This window comes from Cynoglossus semilaevis, chromosome 5, assembly GCF_000523025.1.
Source record: "Cynoglossus semilaevis isolate Cse_v1.0 chromosome 5, Cse_v1.0, whole genome shotgun sequence".
Lineage (NCBI taxonomy): Eukaryota > Metazoa > Chordata > Actinopteri > Pleuronectiformes > Cynoglossidae > Cynoglossus > Cynoglossus semilaevis.
The window spans coordinates 7,309,706-7,330,676 of NC_024311.1; the positions used below are offsets into that span (position 1 = coordinate 7,309,706).

The following is a 20,971-nucleotide window of genomic DNA, read 5'->3' on the forward strand; positions in this document are numbered from 1 at the left end:
TCTAATTTATATTTTATTTTAGACTCACACTGCCAAAGTCCTCGTCCCTGGCCCTGACTCTGAAGGGCCGGTTTGTGCTCCGGTCTCGGAGGATCATGCTCTCAGGGACAGAGTTGCTGTAAATGAATGCTTCATATCGTTCTTTCTCAAACCGTGGAGGGTTCCTGCTCCTCTTCATCACGTCAATGGTCAACTGTGTTACAGCAAACTGGTCTTTGTTCGTCACCTGAAACGCCTGGCAACAGTAAAAAAAAAAAATTATTTCCGCTATAAACTTCAATAGAACTCAGAAAGTTTCTGGGATATTTGTAATATTTTTATTTTACCAGGATGGTTAGAGTTATTGGGCCGATAATATCGGCAGCTTTGGTCATGGTGACGTTCCCTGTTTCTTCATCAATCTGGAAAATGTTTCCCTCATTTCCTGAACATCCCAAAAAAAAAGATGACTTTAAAGAAATAAAAAACATCAAAATTAGCTAGTACGGTTATTTTTCCAGGACCAACCTCGCAGTATTCTGTAGTTGATGATTTCGCTTCTGTTTCTGTCTCCATCCCTGGCAAACACAGGTCCAGGCTCCAGCACTAACGCCCCCTCCTGGAGAATAAATCAATCATAAAGTCATTCTGTTGTCAGCGTTTGCATCCATGTTAACAGACACATTTCCTAAATAAAATAAAAATGAAACACTTAAGGATGCCATAGAAAAGTAACGTAACCCAGTGGAACACATACCTGTCAACAACACACAGTTCAGCAACATGATTCTACAGTTTTTAGATTCATAAATTAAATTATTTTTTAGACAAGAAGAAAAGTAATCCGAGTTTCACCAAATGAAATTAATTAATCAGTTAATTCCAACAAAATATTATTAAAACAGATCACTAAAATGAGCTGCAATGCTGCCATCTAGTGGCTTTTACTTTGCATGCAGCTGTTTTCCCCAAAAAATATTTTTAGGAAACACATCATTTGGCAAAATCCAGGCATTGCATTATTGGGTTTTCATCATCGGAGGAAAAACCAATAACGATCCTTGTCAATATGACACAATTATGCCAATATCGGTCCGATAATATCAGTTGGCCATTATTATCTGACATCCTAAATTGTGACCAAAAATAAAAAAGAATCAAAATCGAATCGAATCCGGAATTTCTTTAAAATACAAAGCCCAACAGTCGACCATTAAAACCGCCTTCATGATGGACTCTCTCTGTACGTCTCTCACCTCCTTCTCTGTCAAGTTGACTTTAGTTTTGTAGCCAGTGCTCACACACAGTTTGGCATTTCCTAAATTGGTCCTCAAACACGGCTGAAACCACGGAGGCCGGTTGTCAACGTCCTTTACCACGACAGTGATGGTGGCCACTGACGTGAAGAAAGGGTCATTGGAGGCGGAACCATTGAACGTATCCTGAAACACAGGAGAAAAGGCGTGACAGGAAGAAGAAACACACTCAGTTCTTCAGTACTGCCATGTCGGCCATACCTGGACATGTAAAACCAGGGAGATCTTCTGAACCACATCGAAGTCTAGGAGGTTCTTTACGACAATCTTTGGATTGGTGGGCTTCTCCAACTGAAAATATTTATCCTGGGGCGACAGACAGATCAGGTCAAACACTGTCTTTACAGTAGACAATGTGTCAATTAAAGGTAAAGAAATAAAAATTCACACTGCTATTTTAAATTGAATTAGCTAAGGTTACTACTAGCTAAGTTAACACTGCTGAACGGTGTTTTCTTACTGTGGTCGACTCGAGACGATAATACAGAGGTGTGGAGTCTACATCCGTTGCTTCAATCAGTCCAACAGTGGTGTTGACCGGTGTGAGCTGTAGAAGAAACAACAACTCAAAGTCAGTGATGCGTCAAATATTATCGTTACAGGAAAAGTGTGACCCCGCCCCTCACCTCGTTGACCTCCAGCACGTAGTGGTTTTGAGCAAAGTTAGGAGGGTTGTCGTTCACATTGTCGACCAGTACCTCAACAGACACATTGACCTTGAGGACAACAGAAACACTGATGTAAATACGGACGCTTTTCGGTTATGTGCTAACTATTCAGAACAACAACAATAAAAATGGGTAATGGGTTTAGAGCAGAGTGAGTTCTACTTACAGATCTGTAGCTACTTTTGCTGCACTGCACCCACACCACCAGAAGTGGACTGGGCAATGACTACAAAAAAAAAACAAAAACTAAGTAAGCCACAATGTAACTGTAAAGACACTGTAACCGTGTTAGCATGAAAAGGCTACAACTACTAATGCTATAACTGGTGGTAGAACGACAACAGTAAAAGATTGTCAACGTTTACAGCCACCGTTTTTGTTTTACCATAATAGAAACTTTTACAATTGTAGTTGACAAATACTGATCCACTGAAATACTGTGATATTTTACTTCATTTCACCATCAAAATAACAGATACTCTCCAGTACTGTATCTTTTTTTTTTTTCAAAATTAACAAACAAATATTCACGGTGTCGGTTGATACTGCATAAATAATTACCTCATTGAATTACATATAGTAATTAGTATATAGTATATAGTGAAGTGGTAAGATAAGCTAAGTAACTGAACTTATTGCAACTCACCTCGTAGTCGAGCCCCTTCTTCACCATCAGAGCAATTCCCTTCAGGTAGAACAGATCCTCAGGGTTTACCTTGACTGTGAGCGTCACATCGTTGCCCGAGCTGATCTGCACCACCTGCAGGTCGGCAGTGTTATTTTCAGAGACCGTCACTGGACCAGGAGGCACGGAACAAACTGTGACGACACAAGAGTCAGCACATGAAAAAATTAAATATATAGATTAAAATTAAACCTTTGTCATGAATCAACCCGCACTGGGGGAAATTTGGCTTTTCACAGCTTTTCATCAGAGCCAAAGTCAACATCCAAAATATTATGATTTTTTTTTTTTTAACAGAAAATCCAGTGAAGTGCTTCTCGGTGTCCGTGTCCTTTTACCTGCTACTTGGCTTCAGTTATTTCCCAGACAACAGCTAACTGCTGTGTTTGCCTGTTAGCAAGTGATAAAACTAATTGCTGTATATTTCTGATATGATATTGTTGACCCTGCCACCTGCTGTCCAGATAAGAAATCACTGGATCTTGTACAGAAAAACTAAAAAGTCTCCAATGAGGAAACAAGTACAAAAGTACTCCAAACCAACACGAGAGGCGACTAATCAAGAGAAACAAGAGCACGCAGGAAAAAGCTGAGTTTGAGACGTCACAAGACGCAACGGAGAACATGTTCCAACCTGGAGTGTGAGGAGAGTTAGACAGCAGATGTCAAGACGACAAGGACACGTTGACTGAACGACACAGGGAACACTGTAAACCAGGAACAGGACAGAACCAGAACCACAGACAGAGGGCGGAAAAACACGGACCAAAGACGGTGGTGGGAAGCAGAACATTAATAACATAAGAAAAAACCCAGACAAAATAATAGACCAAACTCATCTGAACATCTAGACACAGGCTGCAAAAAATGCTAAACATACAAAAACTATGTATAAAAAACTTAAATATATTATTTCAGTTGGTGTAACATGCTCCACTTGCATAACAAAAGTCAAATTATAGCCAGTGTGTCCACATGGGTTAAAAAACTGCACTGGGCCTCAAGGATACTTAATAATTATTTAATAACTACAAAAAAAAAAAAAAAGATATTTGAATTTATTTTTTTTCTGTTGATTTTTGTCTTTCTATTTCAAACAGACACTTTAATGTAACTCAATCTAAACTCAATAAGAGAAAAAAACAAAGGAGTAAGAAGTCTAAATAGTTGAGGGGCGCAGAGGGGTCGTGGACCACCTCATATCTGTCGGTGATGAGGTAACACTTCGCCACCACCAGTACGACAGAAGCTCGTCCCCACGATCACAGACGTACTTACATCTTTGAGCCTCGCAAACAGCACAAAAGAAACCAAGTATCAGAGTAAATCCAAAGAGGCTGCCGACAGGTTCGGTCTTCAGCTTCAGTTCCATGTCCTGATCTCATAGGCAGCTGCAGACAAAGTCCTGCAGAGGACGGGGAGCCCGTGGTACCAGCTGGTACTCCACCACATAATGCCCCGTCTGTGCTGCCCAGAGAGTGGGAGTCGACTATAGCTGCAATGTTAGTGATTTCATCTTACGGGCACATATTGCATGAAGCGCCTAGTGGCAGAGGACTCGCCGCCGCCCACCAAAATACTTGCATTTGTATGAGCTGGAATGGCCGCTCTGATGCATTCAGAGAGGAGTCCGGCAGAGGAAACTGAAAACTTTTCACAAATGTCTGAACTCATCATTTCTTTTGCTGAGTAGTTCACCAGTCAGGAACAAATGATGTTTGTTTGCCTGTCCACAGACCAGCAGATCAGGAGTTTTGGTTTTTATTTCTGCTGGTGTCAACAACCTTTCAGTTTGGTTGATCTGGTATCACAAAGTATCACCAAAACCAGACGTACACAGGGAACATTTACCAATTTCACTGTAGAAAGACTTAACGTTATGTGCAGATGCCGTTGTTCCCAAAGTGGGGGGGTCAGTCCCACCAGGGGGCGTAGAGCACTGCAGGGTGAAGGCACAGCATGTGTGATGAATTTTGATTGAATTTTGAAAAACAGAGAGCTAAATTCTTGAAGACAGACTGGGTAACAATGGACCCTGTTGTTTTCTTATCAGTGCCAAAAAAAAACAACATTATTTTTGGAGATAAGATGAATTTACAGAGAGCGTTTGTGACTGTGTTTCAGCTTCGTCTAACGTCAGCCAGCAGCTCAACACAGTCACAATGAGGCAAACAGAGACACATGATGTCTTCACATGTAAACAAGGCACCACAGTGTACACACAAGGCAGTCATCCATTTGCACACACACGCGCACACGCACACGCACACAACTTAGCCCCACAACTCCCATCTTCCCATTTACTGTGTGGGAACAAGCTCACAGTGTCACGATAAGCTCATACATTATCTTACCATTTCCATGGTCACTGCATGCACACACGCATGCATGCACACACACACACACACACACAGAATTCACCATTGAATTTACAGAAAAGCACTAGAAAGACAGACAGGGACTGATGTCAAACAGGAAGAAAAGAAACAACGTGAATACAAATAAAAACTGAAATAAGGTGAAAAAAAAACAAAACAGCAGCAGCAGCAGCATCAGCAGCAGCAGCAGCAGCAGCAGCAGCAGCAGCAGCAGCAGCAGCAGCAGCAGCGGTGTGTTACACCTTGATGAAAATGTATTTATTCCTGTCACTTTTCTGAAAAGGCTTTGTCAATAGGGATAGAAGGGATAGAATAGGGTAAGAAAATATAGATACACTGAAATATAGTGTTTCACCATAGTGTATCAATATCCTCCATCAGTTTATTGATTTTTTTTTTACCAATTCCCAGTCAAATATTCCTGGTGGTTCATTTTCTTTTTCTTTTCTTTCTCCTCTAGTGATTCCAAATGTAGATCCCTCTGTTCCAGTGTTAGTACCTGATGTTCAGATGGAACAGCATTGTCTCTTTACTATGATGACACTTTGACTATTATTAAATTGCTTAAATATATTACTCAATATGTCATCATGCATATAGTATGACAATATATCACATTATATCTTATCGTTGTCACTGTATTGTGATACGTACGTATCGTATCGCCAGACTCTGGCCAACACACAGCCATATCTGTCAACAGAAAAAACACTGTAAAGACATAATTCTCAGGATTCCTTGAATTAAAAAAAGAAAAACCATCAATAAATTCCAGCTGGTACACTGGTTTGAACCCTGTGATTCCTACAAAACCGCTTTTCAAAATACTACAATTTTAATAAGTTGCCCTGTTGCCCCCCTCGCCCCCGAAACAGCTCCACACCTCCCCCAGGTGGTTGTAAAAGTAATCAGTCGCTTTAGTTGTGAAGTTTGTCAAACAGGTCGCACATAAATCTGCTTGAACCAATTAGACTGTCAAAGGTTATTCATTAAACATTAAAAAATCAATAAAGAAAGAGCAGTACTCGGTGTGAGGGTGGTTTTTAGCAAGAAATCCAGCAGAGGGCAGCATATTTAACATACTATTTATTTCAAACTGTTTAGAAAAAAAATTTAAAAAAAAACTTGTATGGTGAACAAACAAAGGTTTACTACTTGGTATTACTAGACATTGGTAAATTGGTAAATCTAATATTTGAAGTGTAAAAATATCTCCATATATACAGTATGTGTGAGGGGAAACTGAAACCACTGTTCTGTTACACTATACAAAAGGAGGACAAGGTCAGTTACAGAACCAACATACAGAGATGACTAGGGATTAAGAAAGTTATGATTCACTCAACTCACAAATGATCTTCAAACCAAATGATCTCCAGTCAAACTGTGACCAAATCCACTGACCTCTCTTTGTCAGAACTGATGGAAAATCCCATCACCAACTGAAACTGTTCTCTTCAATAACAGTATTATTATAGTATAGTAACATCACCATTGATCTGCTCTGATTAAAAGTCAAACTGGTCTGACTGACCTGGTTAAATATATGAAACAACAAAAGAATAGAAACAAATATGAACTGGAAAGAGTTCCTTTCTTCAAAGGAACTCTGGAAAACACTGTTGGTGTCTGTGGAACAAGTTCTTCCCACGTTCTGTTTCTACACTTGAACGTCACTTAGGCTATGCAGGGTTCTGGCATCTCAGTTTATTAGAGGGTCAAAAACAATGTTTTTAGGCGCATACCGCCACCTACTGTACTAGAGTGGGTAGTGTCATGGTGTGACCAGTGATTTTTTTTGCAAACGATGCATCATTACATTCCTAGAGATGAAAGAGACATTGAAACAATATCCCGTCAGAATTAATCTTTTAAAATATAAGATTTTTTTTTACCTCACCTTTAAAAAGTAACAACAGTTCATTGTTTTACCTTGATTTGTAAATGAATCCCGTGTGAATCTGCGTCACTTGTTTACAAAGATTCATTCGGGTTTAAAAGCCTCTTTAGCTCAACAGACATTTTATTCCTTATTTTTATAATCATAATCATAATCATTGTTATCCTGTGGTCTGAAAAATTAAAAAAGTGAATAAATAAGCAAAGAAACTCCAGCTCTCTGGTACAAGATGAATGAGTGAATGACTCTATGTAATCCACGTCAAAGACCAGAATTAATACTGGCCAAGCCAGGAATAGAATCAACGCTGTATTAATTTTTCACTAATCCATTCATTCAAGTCCTATTGCCGTGTGAAATAGCTGTTTCTGATGGAGAAGAAGAGTGAGAGCATCTCAGAATAAAAAACGGACATCATTTATGATAAATCTGAGTAATCACAGAGCAGCTGTGGATTAATCACAATTAATCATGACTAGTTGTTATCAAAATTTCTCATGATTACTCATAAATAAATAAATAAATAATTTCTAATCATGAATAAGACAATGTGTGTAAATAACAACAGGTATAAATTAGGGGTGATGCACATCTTTCACCAAAATCTGGTGAAAGATGTGCATCACGATACAGGGGTAATATAACAATATGTTGCAGTATATTGCAATACTATAGGTGATATATATCGTTTTTTCAACAATGTAACTGTAGTCAAAGTGTGATCATAGTAAAGATGCTGTTCCATCTGAACATCAGGTTACTAACACTGGAACAGAGGGATCTACATTTGGAATCACTAGAGGAGAAAGAAAAGCATTTGCAAATATAAAAAATAATTAATCTGATTAATTAAAAAAAATATTAATGGCAGTTAACACATACTTTTCAGTAAATTGACAGGTCTGTTTTGAACTTTTTTGGAACCAAACAATGAAAAAAAAAAGAGAATAAAAAGAGCTACAATTGATTAAAAAACAAAACAAATTAGAAATAGACTGTAATTGAAGTCAGAGAAAAAAAACTGCAGGTTTTGTGAGTGGATTTGAAAAAAACAAAAAAAGTTTAAGACTCCAGGGTTGTCTGACGTGAATTGAATCCACATGACATGACATCCGCTGACAGATGCGACACAAACACACTCTCAAACCTGTCACACTGACATCTGTAGGAACCATCCATGTGATTCTGAAAATTCTACATTTGGTCCTCAGGCTTGTGAATAACTGTGACTAAGTGTGAAAACTTAATTGGACCATAGCATTTTTTCAAGCAACAGGATCCACCAGGGTACAAACACCCTGACATCAGACTCCAAAGTGACTGTAACAGGAAAACGTGTAGTGTGCACGTGGCATCTTTGAAGATCACAACTTTCAACTGAGAGTGAAATCAGTCTGAGTTACTTTTTAAAGACACTGCAGCCGTGAAAGAGAGAGAAAGAGAGAGAGAGAGTGAGAGAGAGAGAGAGAGAGAGAGAGAGAGAGAGATTCAATCTGGGGGAGGTCTGGGGGTAAATATGGGGCTATGGGGGTAAATTAAAATATAAATAAATAATGCCTTGCTGCTTCCAAGTCAGTTTGGAATCTTCTGGATTCAAATTTAACTGAAAACATGGCTGTCAATAATGAAGTGTGCAGAATAATTCTTTGGACTCTAAAATGTAGTCCTTATTATTATTATTATACTTCATCTTTGGTGTATTTTTCTTCCATTTTTTTCCCCCTGTAACTAAATGTTTTTATGCTTCGCACAGGGCAGTAGAGGCAAAGCAAGGATTTCCTAGCACTGCTACACCACCGTGTTTACTGTGCACATGTCAATTAACACTGTGACTCTTGACTCTAACATTACGCCTTTTAATGTAGACTATTTGAAATCGCCATGGTAACTTGGAAACTAGTTTGTTCCCTGGCTCAAAAAATGGTAAATTTATCCGCGACATACAGTTGGGGTTTGTGAAATATTACTGTTTGCGTTCAGCATGACTCAATAAAGCAAATATAAACTGACATTTCTAGTAAATTGAAAGAAAAACTTAGTCAATGGTGCTTATAAATAAATGTGTTTTTTTTTCAGGCAATTACAATAAAAGTCCATCAGACAGCAGTCAATAGAAATGTCTATTTCTGGTTGAATTTATGGATGTATTTTTTTAGTTTCTTTGCCTGTGGCCAACGACATAACACTGGAATATTGGGGTTTTTTTGTTCTTTCTTTCTTTCTTTTCAATCAGCTGATTGATACAAGTGTGCAGCTAACACCTCCCTTTTGTGTGGCTGTTAACAGCCTCGTTAATCAGATTTGTGCGTCTGGATTTAAGCCCTTGCCCTTTGATTTCGCTCGCTGTGCAAACATCCTCGTTCTGTGGACGCAGCTTCCACTCAGCCACGCGGGCGGACGGACGGACGGATGGAAGCGGACCTGCTGAGAGCCAGCGCTGCGGCTGTGCGTTTTAAGAACGGGGCGCACGGAGCGCAATCGTCCCGCAGATGAACCACAAACCGGAGGAAGTGTATGTGCGTCAGACAAGTAACCCGTCAGTCACCGATGAACATGTCGGAGAACTTCACAGATCCGGACACCGATGCGCGGGCTGCGACTGCGGCCACTCATTACAACGTGTTTGCTCTGGTGTTCGGGATCCTGCTGATTGTTACCGTCACTGGTGGGAACGTGCTGGTGTGTGTGAGCGTGTACCTGGAGAAGGCTCTCAAAACTACCACCAACTACTTCATTGTAAGCCTGGCGTTCGCGGACCTCCTGCTGGCCGTGCTGGTGCTGCCGCTCTTCGTTTACGCAGAGGTAAACACACTGTGGACGATTGGAGACGCGACAGTCAGCTTTTCTTTGAGAGCGGGGACAGATCATTAGTGACGAAATTTAATGTAAATTAATTGTTTGCGTTAATTTGGACCAACAACAGTTAGTCATTGCTGGTTCCTACATATGTTTTGCACAGTATTTGGACGATAGTAGTTTGTCTCCAACACTCCTAACATTCCACCTCCAACAGGTCCAACAAGGACTCTCTAACACCAGTGTGACCCACAATAATACAGCTATATATTAGCATATATATGTTTGTATATGTATACATGTGTATATGTATATAACTATATACATACATATATACACAAATGTTTATATATGTATTCATGCGTAGATATGTATATATATATACATATATATCTATATATATATATACATATACATATATGTACACAAATAAATATATATCATGTCTGTCCACTTCACCTCCTGCATTTGTGATCTTGTTATCTGGACCTGTAGTCTGTCAATTTAACAAATGTCAAACTGAGTGTTTGTTCCCGTTGTGTCTGAGCTGTGGGTAAACGTTGCAAAAGGGAGAGGAACATATGTTTGTTAAGAGGGGATATATTGTCCTTGCTGCAATGTGGCAAATACAAGAGGATTGCACACATTTTCACTGTAGATTTGGAAAAGCTAATGTGGCATTTTGTTCTAGTTTCAAGGTGGCGTTTGGTCCTTGAACACGGTGATATGTGACAGTTTGATGACCATGGATGTGATGCTATGCACAGCCTCTATATTCAACCTCTGTGCCATCAGTGTGGACAGGTATCTTTACAGTATGTGTTCTTGTCTGGGTGAAGTATGAGGAAACACAAGTATACACATGAAGTAGTTGTTTTTAGCCTCAGGGCTAGGTGCTAGTGGTGACATTTCAAACAACTAATCAAATTTGTCTCATATGCTAATGGTTCTAATGTAAGGACCGTAAATAGACATTGACGCTGTCTGCTCTGTGCGTTGTTGAAATCTTGCTTAATTTGTCGTATGTAATGGAATGTGTGTGTTTGCTTTTAATGTGGCTTTTTATGTGTTTTGTTTACTCCCTGTTTTGCAGGTTTATTGCTGTGTCCATTCCTCTAAATTATAACCGTAAACATGTGGATCATCGTCAGCTCATCTTGCTGCTGGCCACCTGGCTGTTTGCACTTGCTGTGGCCTCACCAGTCATCTTTGGCATCAACAACGTGCCTAACCGTGACCCCAGTGAGTGCAAACTGGAGGACAATAATTATGTGGTTTATTCTTCGGTCTGCTCCTTCTTCATCCCTTGCCCTATTATGGTCCTGCTGTACTTTGGTGTTTTCCGTGGCCTGCAGCAGTGGGAAGAAGCTCGTCAGGCCAAACTACGCAGCAGCATCGATGCCTGCCGAAAGCTGCAGCATGCCGCAGTTGCCACCGCACTGCCCCCGTTGGCGGGCACCATCTCCGGACCTTTGCCCATGCCTCTGCCCAGAATCATCGAGAGGGACTTGGCCCAATCTCGGCTGGATGACGGGGACAACTATACAAAGCACATTCCTTATCCCAGGCAGTACCAAGAAAACTCAGTGGCCACGGTGACGCTGAGTCAACAGCAGCATCTAAAGAAGAGAGCCAAGATTAACAGCAGGGAGAGAAAAGCGATGAAGGTGCTACCCGTGGTAGTAGGTGGGTCCCAACCTTTCTCCAATTACAGCTCAGGTTTTCTACCAGGGATAAAAGCACCAATTCTGGCTGTATGTCTCTAAACAAGAGGCTCATGGCAGTGTAAAGCATTTAATCCAATTACAGAGTAACACATGATCCCACACTCCCACCATCTCTTGCAGGCAGACTATCTGACTTCTGCCCTATAGTCTTGGTGATAACTGGGCATGAGAAATGATAATAACAAGTGTCAAAGTTCCAACCCTCTCTGTTTAAACTGATAAACTAAAATGTTACAGATTTAGCTTCTATTCCTACTCTGTCAGAAATACAAATGGTAAAAGAATTTATGAACAATAAAGAAAGCAAATAAGCTTTGTTATCGATAGTGTGGATGACACGTAAAGCTACAGTGGTAGTATGTCCACCTGCCAGAGTGAAGTCGTGTTTTAATTCAGTTTATTTCGTGAAGCACACCACTAATCATTTCTTAAAAAACAGATTTTTCTTATCTTCACACTCTTGCACTGTGGGTAAGGGGCAAAGGGTGCAATATTATTAAGAAGCACAAATATGGTGTGATGTAAAAACAGACCTAAAGGCCTAAAGACCATTTCTTTTTCTTACTGTTGTTAAAAAACCTTCACGTTCCAGATGGTGTTTTATATTTTGTTGCCGGTGTTGTGTGTTTGATGACTCCTTGTAAGAAATTCTGTTCTTTGTGTGATGGATGGAATGCCCCTCAAGCTGTGATGTCTTCAGTTTAAATTATGAGTCTGCGTTGTACTTGGCCAGCTTGGTCTAAAATGAACCCAGACCGATTAGTCTGATTTACCCCAAACATTTTGTCGGCTGGTACTTTTATAGACAGAGTTCCTGTTAAATCTGGATGTTGTTGTAATGTTTGGTACAACGGTATAAGGACTACTATGAGAACGTTTGTACTATCTCAACATTTTTTATTCTACGACTACACTACAAGTGAGCACCAGAGCTTTAACTTCATTTGTGGATTTTATTTTAATAACAAGAAATAATGAAACATTTACCACTTTGCACTGGTCTCATTTAGTCTCATTGCCATGACACAGGACCATCACATGACCCACAGTCTTGAACATAATAGATGTGAAGATGCTTAAGTTATCCCAAACTACTACCAAGACCATTCTGATCATGGAAATTCCAATGATAGTATTGTCATTCCATGCCTATAACGATAAAACAAACACAAAGCTGTTGTTTTTAATTCTAACAACAGAAGTATTTGATCGATGAACCTAACAGAGTTACTTCGTCCTCTTGTGTTTATACAGGTTGCTTCCTGTTCTGCTGGACACCATTCTTCGTTGTCCATACAACACGAGCCGTGTGTTTAACTTGCAGTATTTCGCAGAGTCTGATGAGCACCGTAACCTGGCTGGGCTATGTCAACAGCGCCCTCAATCCCATCATCTACACCATTTTTAACACAGAGTTCAAGAAGTTCTTCAAGAAATGTTTCCGTACCTGCTGCTAACAATTTCTCTCTGCCAGAAGCAGCAGAGATGTGATACAGAAATGTGTCGGGTCTGGATCAACTGTAAACAACCGGAGACTGACAGACTTTCGCGCCAATGTTTTTTAAAGTTGCCTTGCATAAGACATTAACACACTTGTTGTGAGCCAGTCTTAGAAATAGACGCTTGGATTCAGTACAACCACAGCTGCCAAAACATGTGTTGAATAAACTTAAAATCTCACCACTAAGGAGCTTGTAGTCTAGGTCAGTGTTTCACAACATTCTTTGAGCCGCGGCACATATTTTACATAACAAAAATACCACTGAGCACCACCAAACAAAAATATCACAAAGGTATATGAAACGTAATCTTCTAGATTATAGCCACAACTTAATAACTCTGTGTGAAACCTGTGCCTGTTTAGTGAAACACAACGCTGATGTACTTGCAGGAATAGACATAAGACACACGCAGACCTTCAACTGTTCCAAGTCCTTTTCTTTTGTTAGCTTCCATAGCCATCTTCTGTCACCTAGTGGTAAGTTATTTAATTATGCTTATCTCTGCTGCACAGCCTCAGCCTCAGCCTCAACTAATTATTTGTAGTGAATAAATAATAGTTTTTAGTGTGAAAGTGAAAGAAATTTCCAACATTACACCTCACGATCTCTTACTGCATGCTAATGTGCTACAGCACAGTGGTTCGGAATCAGTGAGCTTGATATCGATATTGTGTAAGAGGTTGCAGAAAAATTTCTATGCATGAAGCAATGTGTATTTCTGTTAGCCTGGTCGATTTACATGAGTACAGTATGTTATACATACTGGCACTTTCCCCCAAATAGAATAGCTTTTCAGAAACATTACCCCAAACTGCTTACAAGGTAAAATGAGCAAATAGACCTGAGGTAGGACTCCTGCTGATGAACACAGCACTACGAACTTCATCTGGTTCATTAAAAATGACTGATTGGACGTGTCAATGTGTTCATTTGTTATGTCATTTAGGAACAAGTGTTAGGAAAGTAATATTTAAGTCTAAGGTATACAGTTTATTTATTCGACAATGTTTTGCTAAGCCGAGGAATCGGCCAGCAATCGGTATTGGGATTAAAAAAGTCACATCTCTGATTGGATTTTGATTTTAACTACAGTTTAACAGTTCTTGCTTTTCTGAATTCTTTACAGCACTCACACCTCAGAAAAGAAGCAAAGTTCCCCGCTGCAGATGATATTCATAGAGGGTGTTAACAGCAAACTTTTCTTATGACACCGACGTCAGTGTCGACCAAAACACATTTCTTTCTTTAGCCAGGAGAGGTGAAAATTGGAGTTAAATGTAGAAGCTGCTTTAGAAAAAAAAATAAAGCAATGGAATCATTTGTGACTTATGTAGTATAATGAACCAGAATTGGGAATTATTATATCATTGTTGGGATAACAAAGAAAGTATTTCTGTGTATCCTTAAATGCATGTCTCAGACATCAGGTTTGGACGATTAATATTCTACATGCCAAAATATTTGACTTTTATTTTTATTAATTATTGGATTTTACTTATATTTGACTTTTTATTAATTATTGGATTTTACTTATAGTTTAAACTTTGTGTTCACAAGATCATATTGGCAGATCATACTTTATAGTATGTTTGTCAAAACTAGTAAGGGGTTATCTTAAAGAAGTACATTAGCCACCCATTTTCAACCATTTTTAACACAAACTAATGAATTTGCCTTCAAATGAGAAGTGAGAATTTAATTTTTATCAACAGAACCAATGATGTATTTCGCAGCAAGCGCTCAGCGACCATTAATCTTTTTTTCTTGGACAGTGAATGCATCATTGATATCACTGCCTCTGATTGGAACCAAATATAAGCACAGCTCTTTTGAGACTTGTGATTTAAAAGTAATTAACAATGGCTGTCAAATGTTAGCACAAGAAAAACAGACTCTGCCCATCAAACAATTACATTTCAATTTGATTAATCACGGGGTAGCGGTGTATTTATCATGACAAATTTAAATGAATCAATCTTCCTAATTATGAAAAACAACCCACTTTGACCTGAGTGCCGAGACTAGTATTTAAGCTAAAGGTGCTTCGGTGAAACGAAGTAAAAGTAAATAACGTGAACTGCACACACACATATTTAATATCCCGTTATACATATTTATATTCGTTCGATAATAATCTTCTTAGTTTATCAAACTTTTAAAACTAATTTGTCAACCTTACCTTTAATCAACTTCCTGGTCCGTCAACTTCCTGAAGTGATCCGTCAAACGCTGCAGTTCGCGGGCTTCTCCGTCCTCGAAGATTTAAATTTGATCTCGCAATGTTCGCAGATATTCCTCAAGCAGCGTCAACGGCAACTGTCCACATACGACGCCACTAAAAATAAAAACTCTCGTATCCAGAACACCCGTATTTTTGACGTCACATATCGTTTGCGTACGAGCTCTAGTTCTAGCAAGAAACCAGTAGGATTCAAGATGGCGCCGCTGCTAAGTTGGTAATTAGAATGATGATTCCTGATTGCAAAATCGCACTGTAGTGTAAAAAAAAAGCCACTTATAATATGTATAATAAATAATGAGGATTTCAAATATTTGCAGATGTAGAGATGCAGCTACTTACACTGTTATCAAATTCCATCTTTAGATTTGGTTTCTAGACATGCTCTTTAAGTAGATTTTAAGACAGACAAAGAGAAGTAAAACATGAAACTTTAATCATGTGACCTGGGAATAACAAATGTGGATAGAACAGAGTTTTTATTGAGTTGAGAACATCTGGAGAATCACGAAGTTGCAGGAACCAATAGTACATTTCATTAAATATTTTACATCATTATTTCATAAAACTCACTATTATTTTTGGACAGAACAGAAACGTTGATAACATTTTTTACAATACCATTTGGTCAACCAAATTAAGTTTCAAACAATTATACTCCACACAAAATATTACAGTTTGCTTGCCAACAGCAAAACAACGCCATGGTACCATCGACTTCAAAATCAGTTTTTCCACCTCAGGACACTGTGGGTGACCAGGTGAGTTTAACCCACTAACCAAGGCTGTGTGTGTGACTGTGATCATTGTCATGTTTTTTCTGAAGAGCAGCAAGATTAAACAACGCATGGTCCACACAGCACTACTGTCCTCGTTGAAATTGTTCAAATGTGTTTGCAGCTCCTGCCTGTCCTCATTGGAATTGTTCAAATGTGTTTGCAGCTCCTGGTGAATTTTACCTGGTGGTTAAATGATAAATAAATGGCCCGTTAGTTCTAAAGGTTGCAGATCCCAGGTCTAAGTGAAACTCACCTGTTTCTATTACTCTGTATTTCACTGCTACCTCTTGTTACTTATCCACCTTGAACATCTGTCAGATCCTCTGTAACACAGTGTCATCCCACCCTTTGTGTTTCTTGCAGCAAACGAAGTCAAACCTCCAGCGAGACACAAAGAAATGACGTCATTCCTCAGTTTTTCTCGCAGCCTGCGGGTGAACAGGAGTGTTCAGCGTGAAGCATTCACTGCCTTTGACCAAAATGTGTTGAGAAACAAGCAGCAGGTGTTTCCAGTGGTTTGTGAATAGTGTTGAAAAAGTGTGAATCATATCATACCATGAGTTGAGTTGTTTCGTTACATCTTTAATGTTTACATCTTTATTATATTAAATTATAATAATGTGAAACTGATATAACTGGAAAATATGACCTGTTTGTACCTATTGTAATAGGTCATGTGCATTGAATGACCTTTTATTATTTGTTCCCCTCTCATCAGTTGGTGTGTGTTACCGACTAATTTCATCATCTTATTAAATTACAGTGTGGGAAACATGGGATCCAAGCCTGAAGAAAACAATTTTCTCTTGTTTTAAACATCATGTAGTATATGCTGTGTTCTAACAAATGATATTTAAACTTGTTATAAAATCTAGGATTAATATTAGGAATGTCCAGCATTATCTTTTGGTCAATATCTGATATGCCGATAGTGTCCAAACACCTAATTTCCGATATCAACCGATACCGATATAGACCTGGTAATATTTAATTATTTATCTGTACAAACCCCTGTATTAGTTCCTGGCACCAGCATTCTGCATACAATCCCCTGATTATGAAAATAGATTAATAAAATGAGCTGCAATGCTGCCATCTAGTGACTTTCACTTTAATATACATCTGTTTATCCCCAAAACTAATTTATAGGGCACAGATCTTTTAGAGAAACCCAGACGATATTGGGTTTTCATTAGAAAAAAACAATAACACTTACAGATATTACATAATTATGCTAATATCTGTCGGCCGATATTATCTGACATCCCTAATTAATATTCTTTAAACTGTACTATGATGAAACTTAATAGTAACTAATAGTAAAACTCACACTAGTGTCCTCCACAGCTTCAGCCATTAGAGCTTTCAGCTCAGGTGTCCAGCCCAGGACATCGACCAAGGCCTGCACCCCACTCACCACGTCACCCAGCTGCACAACGTCCTGAGGACGACGGCGCCAGGCAAAAGGCCCAACCAAGTCCCTGTTGATGAGCAGACGAGGGACAGAGCTGCGCACAGCTCCAGCCAGGCTGGCAAAGGGCTCCACCTACAGGGCAAAGAGCAAACAATAGAAGTATAAAAATAACTGTGGGAAACCCAGGATGGAATGATTGGTTGTGTCCAATCATTGGTGTTAAATGCATTGTAGGCACACTCAAGAGCTTCAGTTAAATTAGATCATATATCACTATGATATTTTAACATCTGGTAATTAATGTTTCAAGGCTCTCTTTTATTCACTCACCTCCAGTGAAGTGCCCATGATTATGAGCAGGTCGGCCAGAGGAAAGTCTGTCAGATACTTGAGAAAATGCTGCGGAAGTTCCTCCCCGAAAAACACGATGTCAGGCTTTATCACACCTTTACAAGTAGGACATTTAGGGACTGTGCCATTTAGGACGTCGGTCTGAGTGGCAACGGAAATAAAATGAAAAAACAAGTGAGTTCACTGTTATAATAAATAATTTGAAATTGTATCGATATTTTTTGGGTTTGGGTTCAGGTGGCATAAAAACATAAAAATATATCATAAATAAAAATAATAATTTGACATTGAAATATCTGGAAAATATGTAATGTAATACTTTATTACTGTTGTTATTGTTATCATTAATTTGAGTTTAATCACCTTTTATAATGTGTTGCCCTCTTGTCAAAAATAGAAAAATCCAATCATAGTGAAGATGTGTCTGGTAGATTGACACTCACTCGTAGGTCGTCGTCCTTGTATTTTCTGAGGCAGACGGTGCAGGTGGCCGTAGCAAAGGTGCCGTGGGCTTCAACCAGCATCTCTGGAGGAATCCCTGCCACTGCACATGAGCAAAGAGGGCGGTGAAATGAATGCTGAGGGCATCAATGCTGATGATGTGTAGTGATGTCATACGTACATCTCTCCAGCCCGTCGATGTTCTGTGTGTACATGCGGAGGAGTTGACCCTTCTGGTGAAGCAGACGTACGAAGTAGTGGCTAAGGTTGGGTCGGTAGTTTCCTGGATAGAGTTCTTTGGCGAGAGCAAAGAATGGGTTCGGGTTGTGATGAAAGAAGTTGATCTCAAAGATGGCCTCGGCATATGGCAGGTCATACTGCTGAAGGTTGTCATAGAGGCCACTGCCTGGAGACCTGACAGCCAATACCAAGTCAGTATTTGGAGCAGATGTAAAACATGAACCAATAAAATTGCATGTACCTGAAATCAGGGATACCACTGGGTGTACTGATCCCTGCTCCAGCCATCACCACCACTCTCTTGTACTGCGATTCTCTGATGTTTTTGGCAATGTCCTTCAGGGTCAGCCCTTTGACCTCTGAGCTGCCATCACGAGTGCAAAGACCTCGACGTCCATCCACGTGGCAAGAGTTTATTTTTCTACAAAAAAGAACAACAGGCAAACAGATATGACCGAAGTGGACATTGGACAACGCAATATTCTTACTCTGAAAAATGTTTGAGTCTCGGAGTACCAGCTGTATTGACCTTTACTCTGTACCCAGTTAAAGCATTAAAAGTGTCCTGAAAGAACCTCGTACCTGTACAGAGGAGCTGCTCCTCCAGCTGCACACAAACGCCACAGACCACAACCTACAAAGTACATGTCATGTCACCCATCATGATTAAGTAGGAACAGTTTCCTGTGAGTTTAATGTATGTGTGAACTGACCGTGTGCCTGAAGCCTCGTGCTAATTGTTGACAGTAACAAGGAGCTCAGAAAAGACGTCATAATGACGAAGGCACACAGCTGCGAACGTATGTCCCCCTGCAACCGAGCTATGAAAGCGTGTTCTCCGTCAAAACAAAGTGAAAGTGTCCTCTTTACGTAGCTGTAGTCCTAGAACTTCACCACTATGTTGCTAGCAACGTAGCCTAACTTAGGTTATACGTGGGAGCTTTATCGCTGGATCACATGTTAAAAAACCGCGCTAATTCAAACTACCGGTGACCCCTTTATAAATACTAGCCGATTAAAAGCCTGTCTCCACTTACTCTGAAATGTACTCTTCATTGTTAACCATACGCTTAAGTCATATGCCCAGTAAATCCTACATTTCCCATGATTCCCTTGAGTATTACTTCTTCAACTGGTTAACATCTACCGGTAAAAGCTTTGCGCATTAGCGCCTTCCTCAGGAGCGTTATCACTGGACATATGTGTGCCAGTGTGCCCAGCGTGTGTGCCCAGGGGTTTGGTGCCTGGTGGGGCAGGAGTAGGAGAGGCTCACAGTGACAAACACTTTGAGGCATTTTGCTAATGTACTACATTTTGTAAAATTTATTTAGTGCATTAATTAGTACCTGGTAAAAGTTGACTTAATCGAAAAACAACACAGAAAGTCGAAGACCATGAACAAATATTAGACTACATTTAATCTATTTTATGCCAAAGCAAATAGTCTATCTGCAAAAATGATAAAATGACCAAATGATGACATAATAACTGGTAACATTAATGTTAGTTTTACTTTTAGTTATTTCGCCTGTGTAATTCTATATACGCTTTAAATGTAGGCGTTACGTAAATTACACACTGCGTATGTTTTGGTGTGGAAAATCTGAATATCAAGTTCTTCCCTAGTTCTTTTTTTACGTTGACTGTGGTACCTGAACGCAGCAACGCCGCATCTATTTCCCAGAAGTCTTTGCGACTAGTGGCAACTGCAAGTCAGACAGTTAGCCGTTTGACATCAGTTGAACAATCCAACATCAGTTATTAGTCCTCAAGATATCTGCCCGCTGCAACGATGAAAGATGTTATTGGCTACCTCAAACAACAGCAGAGCACCAGCTCCACACCGGAGATGGCGGCACAGTGGCACAGTCTGGAGGAGTTGTACAACAAAAGGTAAAAAAAAAAAACCCTACTCACAGCTAACGTTCCGTGCTAACGCTAGGCTAAGCTCGCCCATTCATTGCAAGCGATAGCTGAGTCATGCGTGGAGCTAACTCCTTTTCCGAGGCTAAAATATAAGCCCAAGCATTTACTGGCATGTCACCTTTAGTTTATAAATTACAAATACAGATCGAGGAGTAGTCATACAATATTTAACCATGTAGAAATCTTACTGAATGAGCTTGACAAGTTAACTACATGGCGTCACCGCTACTAATTGAGTGACGGTGATGTTTTTGTCAGAATTGACTTAATGTAGCTGTGATTACAGGTTATAATTGTTTATTCGGCAAACTAATAATCACATCCATCATGTTCTCGTATTGCCTTAGTTATGTTAAATTTATTAAATCACGATTTTTGAAAATCAGTCTGTTCGTGTGCTACCATAGCAAAAGAACGGTAAAAAAAGGTTAAGGTTAAAATAAGCCTAGAACTTTGATTTAAAAAAAATATGCCCTTCAATTAGCAGATAAATGAGAGAATTTGTTAATTCATATATATGTATATACACTACAACATTATATATATGTATTGCATCCCTACAGTTTGGTGTTTTATCTATTATATATACTCAGACACAAATATAAGGTGTATATATATATATATATATAT

General features: G+C 39.4%; 4 protein-coding genes across 6 annotated transcripts in view; 2 read left to right on the plus strand and 2 right to left on the minus strand.

Annotated features, from left to right (window-relative positions):
- cdhr5a (cadherin-related family member 5a) overlaps nucleotides 1–15,458 on the minus strand; it is an 18,464-nt gene extending 3,006 nt beyond the window's left edge. The window contains exons 1-10 of one of the 3 annotated variants that reach the window (XM_017032467.2): nucleotides 15,131–15,458; nucleotides 2,610–2,782; nucleotides 2,130–2,189; nucleotides 1,922–2,011; nucleotides 1,756–1,842; nucleotides 1,497–1,601; nucleotides 1,236–1,421; nucleotides 508–598; nucleotides 327–424; nucleotides 29–235 (exon numbers count right to left, since the gene is read on the minus strand). In XM_017032467.2, coding sequence (XP_016887956.1) covers nucleotides 29–235; nucleotides 327–424; nucleotides 508–598; nucleotides 1,236–1,421; nucleotides 1,497–1,601; nucleotides 1,756–1,842; nucleotides 1,922–2,011; nucleotides 2,130–2,189; nucleotides 2,610–2,636 — 951 coding nt within the window. In that variant the 5' untranslated portion in view covers nucleotides 2,637–2,782; nucleotides 15,131–15,458. Of the gene's footprint in view, nucleotides 1–28; nucleotides 236–326; nucleotides 425–507; nucleotides 599–1,235; nucleotides 1,422–1,496; nucleotides 1,602–1,755; nucleotides 1,843–1,921; nucleotides 2,012–2,129; nucleotides 2,190–2,609; nucleotides 2,783–3,926; nucleotides 4,128–9,623; nucleotides 9,740–15,130 lie in introns of those variants that run through there. The other 2 variants (XM_025055628.1, XM_008310218.3) reach the window with 2 other exon arrangements.
- drd4b (dopamine receptor D4b) lies at nucleotides 8,645–13,342 on the plus strand. The gene is made up of 4 exons (XM_008310217.3): nucleotides 8,645–9,728; nucleotides 10,414–10,526; nucleotides 10,816–11,408; nucleotides 12,704–13,342. Exons 1-4 carry the CDS (start codon nucleotides 9,441–9,443, stop codon nucleotides 12,904–12,906), a joined length of 1,197 nt encoding a protein of 398 aa, XP_008308439.1. The 5' UTR covers nucleotides 8,645–9,440; the 3' UTR covers nucleotides 12,907–13,342.
- Nucleotides 15,459–16,093: 635 nt separating the features above from the next.
- On the minus strand, nucleotides 16,094–19,990 carry sirt3 (sirtuin 3). Its single transcript, XM_008310220.3, has 8 exons — nucleotides 19,129–19,990; nucleotides 18,998–19,049; nucleotides 18,657–18,836; nucleotides 18,357–18,589; nucleotides 18,178–18,278; nucleotides 17,714–17,875; nucleotides 17,300–17,515; nucleotides 16,094–16,397 (listed from the first exon to the last, which is right to left on the minus strand). The coding sequence occupies exons 1-8, from the start codon at nucleotides 19,187–19,189 to the stop codon at nucleotides 16,374–16,376; spliced, it is 1,029 nt and encodes a 342-aa protein (XP_008308442.1). The 5' UTR covers nucleotides 19,190–19,990; the 3' UTR covers nucleotides 16,094–16,373.
- Nucleotides 19,991–20,088: 98 nt separating this feature from the next.
- The window catches only part of psmd13 (proteasome 26S subunit, non-ATPase 13), a 4,176-nt gene continuing 3,293 nt past the window's right edge, over nucleotides 20,089–20,971 (plus strand). The window contains 2 exon segments of the mRNA XM_017032695.2: nucleotides 20,089–20,339; nucleotides 20,406–20,417. Of these exon segments, the coding sequence (XP_016888184.1) occupies nucleotides 20,208–20,339; nucleotides 20,406–20,417 (144 nt within the window). The 5' untranslated portion in view covers nucleotides 20,089–20,207.